Consider the following 9,073-nt stretch of genomic DNA (forward strand, 5'->3'; position numbering starts at 1 on the left):
ACTCAAGTTGCTAAAAATCAGCAGAGCTGTTAAGGTTGTGTTTATGCAAATGATTAACAAAGAATATGGATTGCAACAATTTCAAGGCAGTCTTATAACCACATTTCTGGGAGTGCTCAGTTGGCTGAGCGTCTGACTCTTGAGTTTTGGCTCAGGTCATGACCCCACGGTCATGGGCTCAAGCCCAGCGTTGGGCTCCATGCTGAGCATAGAGCCTGCTTAAGACTCTCTCTCTCCCTCTGCCCCTCCCTCCCCGTCTCTCTCTCTCTCTCTCTCTCTCTCTCTCTCTCTCTCTATATATATATATATATATATATATATATAATAAAACTTAGGGGCCCCTGGGTGGCTCAGTTGGTTAAACCTCTGACTTCGGTTCAGGTCATGATCTCTCAGTTCGTGAGTTCGAGCCCCACTTCAGGCCCTGTGCCCACAGCTCAGAGCCTAGATCCTGCTTCAGATTCCGTGTCTCCCTCTGTGCTCACAGCTCAGAGCCTGGAGCCTGCTTCTGATTCTGTCTGTCTGTCTGTCTCTCTTGCTCTCTCTCTCTCTTTCAAAAATAATAAACATGAAAAAAATTAAAATTAAATTTAAAAAATTTCAAATGACCATGTTTCTGCAACCAGGCACGAGGCAGTCTGCAATGGCTCTGAGGCCCCAGGGGGTGGAAGGGAATCAGCAGGGAGGCAGGGGGAGCCCGGATCCTCAGTTCTAGCCCAGCCCTGTGACCCAGGAAAAATCACTTCCCATCTCTGAGCCTCAGTTTTCTTCTTCCTAAAATAGGGAAACTGAATAGTGGTGTCTCAGCCTTAGCATTCGGAGAACCTAGTTCGAACAGTGTCAGCTCGACAGCCGTCTTCCTTCGGCTCTTGGGTCTCAGGCAGATCAAACCCACGGCCACGATGAGCCACTCTTATCCATTTAACTGGAACTCAAAGAGCCGAGGAGGGGGTGGCTTTTCTCCACTTAGTGTCCGACCCGCCCCAAGTTTCTTCTTTCAATAGCCCTGCCCTGCCTCATGCTACTTATGTGGCTGGCTGCAGCTCGTGGCTGGGGGTCGTCCTGGGCACGGAAAGCAGGCAGGGCCCTCTCCTGGAGCATCTGAGAGCGACACCACTTCTGGCGGCACCTGCCTTCGGCTCCTTCTGCAAACTCCGCTTCCGATCTCCTCTCTCTCCCTCTCTCTCTGGTGTCTCCGGAGCTCCCTCCCCTCCTGTGCTCTCCTGACACTTAGCAGACAGGCAGGGACCAGGGCGCGCGGAGGAGACAATTCAAGGAAGGGACGCTGGCACGGGCCCTGGAGGCAGGACTGTTGGGGGCATCTGTGAGGCAGTATCGCCATGGCGGAGAGGAGGGGGACACGAGCCTTAGTGCCTCAGTGCCTTCCTAACACACCCACGATCCCGTGTCACACTCGGCGCACACAGCACTCACTCCTACCTCAGCATCGTACCCCAGGCTACCTCCCCAGTCGGAAGCCACCTCCTTCCCGTCCACCCCGACCTCCACCCATTTCACAGAGAGGGAAACTGATGTCCACAGGGACTCGAGTGATCTCCCCCGGATGGGAAAGGGGTGTGGGTATGAGAGACAGGGGACAGGGAGACTCCCAGCCGCAGGGAGCAGGAGACGCTCGCTCTTCCTGTGACCTGCCCTTTCTGCCGCGCCCCAGGCAGACAAGTTCAGTTTCTCTTCTTGTTGTTAAGTCGTGATCAAACAGTACAGAAAAAGGAAATAAGCAAAAGATATTTAGAGGGAGGAAAGGCCCGTGGGCTTTTATCTAAAAATTTCTGTTCACATTAACTTTTTTTTTTTTTTTTTAACTTTTGATGCATTTAATGCAATCCTAGCTGCAAAGGAGAGGGAGAGGAGAGAAACGCTGAATGACTGGCTTTCTGGTCTGGTACCCAAAAAAGGGTTGACGTTGGTTGTATCTGCAGTGGGAATCAGTTCATCGAATGGGGGCGGAAGGTACTCTTTACTTCACACTGTTCTCTAGCTGTCGAAATTTTTCCGTGAGCCTGTGTTGCTGTTACGACGACAGAGAGACCCATTTCTTCCTTTCCACCTTATCCCCACTTGTTCGGGAGCAAGCTGATTCTATCTTGCCTGCAATCCTGAGGCTTTTGTAACCTGTCACAGGAGAGCGACTATTACTCACAGAGCGTTTGCTGTATGGGAAGCAGAGTGCTGAATTCTCTAAACATCTTCCTTACTGCTCCCCATAATTCTTTTTTTAATTAATTAATTTATTTTGAGAGAGAGAGACAGTGCGTGTGGGAAGGGCGCCGAGAGAGGGAGGGAGAGAGAGAATCCCAAGCAGGCTCCACACCACCAGCTCGGAGCCCAACGGGGGACTCGAACTCACGAACTGTGGGATCAGGACCTGAGCCAAAACCAAGAGTCGGACGCTTCACCGGCCGTGCCCCCCAGGTGCCCCTGCTCACCATAATTCTAAAGGCAGGTACTACCACCCTCTTCTTACAGGCGAGGAAACTGAGTCTTTGGTGGAGGAACTTGTTGAAGCTCACAGAGTTCCTCCTAAGCCAGAGAGCCAGGATTGGAACCCAGCGGCCCCCTAGGTGGAACCCCCACACCCTTCTCTGCCGCCAGTTACCTCCTTCCGCCAGGTCTGATCACATCACTCCTTTGCTTAAGATCTGGGGAGCCCTCCCCTCCCCCTGAGGGATAGGTGCCTGGAGAACACAACCTAAGCTTCTCAGAATGTCATTTCCAAGCCCAGTGTTGAGTGCATTCATCCACGCACTCATCACAAACCGACAAATAACAGCAAACCCTAACACGGGCTTTGAAGCCATTTTGCACACGTCTCCCCAAACCCCTGCGCACAGGCAGGGGAGCTAACAGGTCCTCCGGCCTGTCAAGGGGCAGGACATTCCTTCCTCGTTCTCACGGTGCTCTGCGCCTCCCTCCTCGTTTCAAGCACGCCAAGTTTCTCCACTCCTCTCTGCTCTGCACGGCTGTCGCTTCTGACAGGTATGCCCTTCGCCCTGCCTGGCAAACGCCTACAAATCCTTCGTGGTTTCTGTTGCTCCAATGAGCCCCCCTTCCCTTGGGTTCTCTTGACGCCCCGATCCATTTTCCCACCATCGGGGCACGGACTGCATCACACTGGATGCCTTTCCTGGCCCGGTTGTCTCTCTCAGCAGACTGTGACCTGTCCTAGGACAGAGATTATGAGTGGTGAGCATGACCTTAGTGAGGAAGCCGGGACGGACTAGTGAGGGATGGAATGGAGGAAGGAAGGCAGGGCTAACGGCAAAGCTGTGTCTACTGCTTCCAGGATTCATGCAACACCGAACCGGTACATATCAAGGAGGAGAATAGTACTAGGGGCAAAAATAAATGGTAAACAAGACAGAAATGGGAATATGTATAGTGTGTGTGTGTGTGTGTGTGTGTGTGTGTGTGTGTGTGGAGGGAGAGAGAAAGGAGGGAGTACATACCTCTACTGTGTGTGTGCATAATGTGCATATGTAATGCATATATGTCCGTGCATACATGTATATGAGTCTGTGTGTGTATGTGTATATTCATATGGGGTGTGTTGTATGTGTGCAAATGCATGCCTGTGGACATATAATAGTGGGCGGACCTACGGTCTGTGTATGGCCATACACATAGTGTGTATATGCACATGCAGTTATTAGATGTTGTGTGTGTGTTTCAGAATGCAATGAGAGCAGAGATGTGGAGAGTGCGGTAGAAGCTGGCACGAAGGACATTCGTCGCAGGCAGAACAGATACTTTCCAACAAGAAGAGCATCACCTGGGGGCTTGCCTCCCAGCTGAGAAAAGTGTGGGCCCCCTGAAGGAAGCTAGAGAATTAGGAAGGAACGCAGTTTGGAGAAACCTCACTAAAATCATTCTAAGAAGAGGCGGGTTAGCAAAAACAAATACCCTTTGAAAAGAAAAAAAATGCTGGAAAGATGAAAACCCAAGAGGAAGAAGTCACTAGATTTGATCATTGGGAAGGGAGCAGGGAGACGGGTGTGGACGCTTCTGGAAGAGGTGGGGGCTGCATGACTCAGAGGTAAGGAAGTAGAACCAGACAAACACAGACTTCTGTCTCTTTCCAAGTCTTTTAGCCTTCAAAGGAGGACCAGAGAATCAGCTTCCAGGGAAAGGCGGGATCAAAACCTGGGCTTGCTTGATTTGGTCCCCTGTGCGGTGGGAGAGCTCAGGTGTGTGGACGGGAGATCCCTGTCCCCGCCCGGCCGTCTCAGCGCTCACATCATGAAGCGTCCCCGGCAGCAAACCAACGGTCCGTGACCTCCAGCCCTCCTACCCCTGCACACGCAGGGATAACCCAGAAGCCCCGTGAGGCAGGCTCCGTGATGATCCACATTTCACGGATGAGGAAGCCAAGGCAAAGACAGGTCAAGTGATCTGTCCACCATCACTCAGCTAGTGAGTCCCGGAGTGAAGCCTCCCCTCAGGGTAGTCTTGCTGCCCTGTGTGTGCTCTTGCTGATATGTGGCGGGGGGTACAGAAAACAGAGCCCTTGACTCAGGTCCGATTTAGGCTGGCCTCGCCCACTCGCCCTGGCTTTGAATCCAGGGATGTCCAAGCAAAGCAGGGGGCCAGGCGGGGGAATTTTGCTCGAGAGGCGGTGGCCGAGGAGGAATAGCAGAGAGAGACCATCTGGTGGTGTTGCAGGGTTTCTGTCTCCCCGGGAGCCGTGGAGAGCACCACAGGCATCAGAAGAGCAGAGTTCAAGGACTGGCTCTATCTCCTCGTGCTTTATAATTGGGCGTACGTCGCTTCCCCTGTGGGGAACCAGTTCTCCATCCCCGATACGGGGTGGGAGTAATCACGATAATCAGAGCAACCGTCCTATCTCCCCCGGAGTGTAAGGAACCAGTGGGGAGATGCGCGAAAAGGCCATGCAGATGTGAACGACTTCACTAGGATTATTATCATTAGGCTCTCAAACTATCTGAAAACCTGCTCATCCTCTCCGCTCCCCTACATCACCTTCCAGTGCATTAAAACATCAATTTAGGGAAAGTGTTTCTAAACCCAAATAACTTCCGTGGGTACAAGTTTCCCCAAGATGCAACATTCCCTTATACAGTGAGGCGACACGAGACGTTTAAAAAATCCTCTGAGTGAGCTGTGATACACTGCCCTGATCCAAGATGCACACGCAGTTCGGGGGCGACCCCACTTTCATATATCAATACAATCTTTGAGACCCGGCACGGACCTTCTGCTGCGGACAGAGGAGGAGGTAGGTTTGGTGAAGAAACCAAAAAGGCGCACGTATTGGGAGTGGGGTGGAAATCAGCAGAACATCCGGGCATTCTGATTTCATCTTGCCAAAGATTGGGAGAGCCTGAACCTACTTCTCAGGAGGTCTCATCCGGCAGGCTGTGGATACCGGGTCTTGAGAAGAACGTTTCGCTTTTAAAGGAGACAGCTTGGTTCATACATAATGAGCCTAGAACTACATACAAAGTTGCCACTCTTTAGACCTTTCTGTCTAAATTGCCTTGGTGTTTTACCCTATTTAACTCTGCTCCAAAGATAACATGAAACCAATTCGGGCACGTGATGGGTAACAGGTGTGTGGCCAGTAACAGGGACATTTACTGTCACTGCGATCTCACGGTAATCTGTGAGAACATCTGGAACGCCATCTCCCTTTACAGATGAGGAACCAGGGACCTGGGGCCAAATTTCCCTTTTTCTCTCTTTGAGAAAGGGATGTGCAATCTGCATGCAGGTCTTTACTTAAGGAAAGGGAGTATGCAAAAATCCCCAATTTCAGACGCTATGTGTGTGATGGCCATTTACACCAGATGGCTTCCTGAAGAGGAGGGCTTCTCAGAATCTCTTTCTGTATCTTTGCACCCTTCTAATGCACACACCTCACTCACTAGTTTTGCAAAGCAAGGCACACCCGCCCAGCACCACTCTCCTCCAAATAATCAAATGGTCGAACAGTGTTAATCTCTCTAAAACTTTAGAAGGTAATTCTTTGATTTGCTTGTTACGTAGAAATCAGCTGAAAAACTGAAAAGCGTCCAGAACAATAGTGCCCCCCCCGCGCTGTGAAGTCACTAGAGCAAAACAGACTAACTGACCCCTTCTCCCCACTGTCTCTCCTACACTCCCCCCAAAATACCCCCCACCAGATTCCTCTCGTTCTATGGCTGATGCAGACTCTGAAGGACACCTCCTGCCCCAGCCCCCCTCTTCCAATTTTGGTATTTATCAGTCAAAATGCCAGAAAAACATCATCCAGTATTTGTTGATTTAGGTTGGGGTTTTTTTTTTTCACTTTTAAAGTACAAATAACATTTCATTCAATATAAATATACAGTTATATGAAAAAATTGGGCTTAAGTACAATAACTGTGATCACTGTCCAGCAGGAATGTTTCACTGTTCACATTTTCCATAAAAATATGTTCTTTTAGCCTATTTCTGTGACACTTTGAAAAATAAGAAAGTCCTTGTCCTACAAACAAACGTTTTAGAGATGATTTAAATACACCAGTGATATATATATATCATATATACATATCCAGGAATCAACGCTACTTTAGTGAGCTAGAATTAGACTCTGAGTACAATCCTCAATACGCAAAAACGATATAAATTACTTGGTCAGGCTGTGAAAATACATCAGATTTTACCCACAAATCTCCATCAGGTAATAAATTACTTACAAAAACAGAACAACACAAAGGCTCGGGTGTGTCTGTCCTGATTCGAGTGCGAAGCGCCCAGCAGTCCCGGGTGCGAGGGGCGCCCGCCCCGCCGCGCCCTCCGGGGGGCGCGCGCCTCACTTGGCGTGCGGGGACCGGAAGGTCCCCAGCAGCTTGTCCCAGTGCGTGAAGTAGGGGGCGAAGTTGCAGTTGAACTGCGAGTGGTGCAGGTCGTGGTGCTCCACGCCGCCGTAGCAGCCGAAGGGCACGAGTCTGTGCGTGGACCACGGGAAGTCGTAGCCCGAGTGGTCCTCCACCGACAGCCAGATGTTGAGCACGTGGAAAACCAGCACGGTGAGCGGGTGGCACTCGAGCAGCGTGACGTTCAGCAGGTGGAAGAAGCCCAGGGAAAACAGCTCCCAGACGCTCATGTACTGCGTGGCCAGCGCGAACGACGCCGCGTTCTGGTGGTGCACCTTGTGGAACGTGCGGTACAGCCAGGGCACCCGGTGGTGCAGCACGTGCCACGCGAAGAACTCGGCGTCGAACAGCAGCAGGCAGCAGCCGACGTGGCGCGCCAGCTGCGGCAGCTCGGGGGCTTCGGGGGGCACGGGGGCCGGGCCGCGGGCCCAGTCCAGCAGCGTCACGGGGAACACGAACACGGCGTGCTGGTAGAGGGTCTGCGCCAGGCAGGGCAGCAGCTGCCGCGCCGACGGCGCGAAGTCCGGGTGGATCTTGTAGCGCCGCAGCGCGGGCACCCAGGGGCACAGCGCGTCCAGCAGCACGAACGGCAGGCAGCAGCCCAGGTAGGTGCCGATGGAGAAGACGGCCGGGAAGAAGGGCGACTGCAGGAGCGCCTCCCGGGCCCGCAGGCCGTCCCAGAGCGGCTGCAGAAACAGCGGGCCGGGGCTACACAGGACGCGGAGCTCGTCGGACGCGTTGCGGCCGCTCATGGCGAGGCCGTGCCCGGCAGCTGCGACGGCTCGCGCCGCCCACCGCCTTTTCTCGGCGGCCGCGGCCCCGCCCCCGGTGACGTCAGCCGCCCTCGCGCCCGCCCTCGCGCCCGCTCTCCCCGCCGCGCCGAGCGGCCTCCGCAGAAAGAGCTGCGCCGAGCCGCGCTTTAGCGGCCCGGACGCGCGTCTCCCGCCGCTCGGCCCCCTTACGTGCGCCGTGCGCAGTGCTCCTGAGTAACTTTTCGCATGCGTGCACGTTTATGTGCCGATTTTTTTTTTCAACTGACCAACAGTTTACACACCATACCACTTAATTCCTCCATGTCGTCGTGACCCCCGGACGAGATAAGGGCTATTTCCGTCACCACGATAAAGAGCGCCTTTGCAATCAGTGCAGAATTATCTGCATTTTTTGAATGCATACATAGAATTGCGTCTGCGTGCTTTCATCAAGAGGCGAAGTATCATTGTATCTTTTTTTTTTTTTAATTTTTTTTTCAACGTTTATTTATTTTTGGGACAGAGACAGAGCATGAACGGGGGAGGAGCAGAGAGAGAGGGAGACACAGAATCGGAAACAGGCTCCAGGCTCTGAGCCATCAGCCCAGAGCCTGACGCGGGGCTCGAACTCCCAGACCGCGAGATCGTGACCTGGCTGAAGTCGGACGCTTAACCGACTGCGCCACCCAGGCGCCCCTCATTGTATCTTTAAAAAAAAAAAAAAAAAAGTTTTAAAGCGACGTAGCTTCTGTATGTCGGGTCCTTTCCGTCTGCACGCCTCCCGTCGGTCTAACGCGCCGCGAAGCAGCAGAGTAACCTGTCGCTGGGAACCGCGGAGTCCCCGGGCGCGCGCAGCGGCCACCAGCGCAAGAAGTCAGGGCGCCCTGCGGGCGGGACCAGAACCTCCCCGGTCCCAGAGTCTCCGAGAGAGGGGCTCTCCCCCACGCTGGCCGCAAGCTCCCGACCCCACTGCGCGCGGACTCCCGGCGGCGGGTCGTTTCTCCGCGGCGCGCGCGCGGGGCTCAGACCCGCGACCCGGACGGGGAGGCGCGGCGACAGCGCAGGGGACGCGTGCCCAGATCTGGCTAAAAAGCCGCTAGGTCTCGCCGCGGGACGGAGGCGGGAAAGCAGCGAACCACCCGCGTTGCTGACTCTGGCGCGCACCTGACTCCGCGGGAGGCTGTGGGGGCAGCAGATGAGGCCGCACCTGCCCTGGCCTCTCCGCGGCCTCCGCGCCTCCAACCCGCCGCTCGACCTCAACCCGCGCTCCGCGGACCGGCCCGGGCGCCCAGAGGCCGGCCCCACCCCCGCGGCTGTCGGCGGGCCACCGGGTGGGCAGGCCGGGGACGGAGCCGGAGGGGGTCGGCACCCGGAGAGCTCTGGGGCCACCCCGGGACCTGCGCAGGAGACCACCTCCGCCTTGCCCGGGGTGGCCGGCGCGCG

The 9,073-nt window shown here is 54.3% G+C and overlaps 1 protein-coding gene across 1 annotated transcript; it reads right to left on the reverse strand.

Moving 5' to 3' along the window:
* Positions 1-6,171: 6,171 nt before the first annotated feature.
* Positions 6,172-7,676, reverse strand: CH25H (cholesterol 25-hydroxylase). Its single transcript, XM_047088706.1, has one exon. It carries the CDS (start codon positions 7,628-7,630, stop codon positions 6,815-6,817), a length of 816 nt encoding a protein of 271 aa, XP_046944662.1. The 5' UTR covers positions 7,631-7,676; the 3' UTR covers positions 6,172-6,814.
* Positions 7,677-9,073: the final 1,397 nt, after the last annotated feature.

This window comes from Lynx rufus, unplaced genomic scaffold (assembly GCF_022079265.1).
Source record: "Lynx rufus isolate CCGP_SWC_20201006 ecotype Redwood Valley unplaced genomic scaffold, mLynRuf1.p SCAF_25, whole genome shotgun sequence".
In the NCBI taxonomy this organism is placed as follows: domain Eukaryota; kingdom Metazoa; phylum Chordata; class Mammalia; order Carnivora; family Felidae; genus Lynx; species Lynx rufus.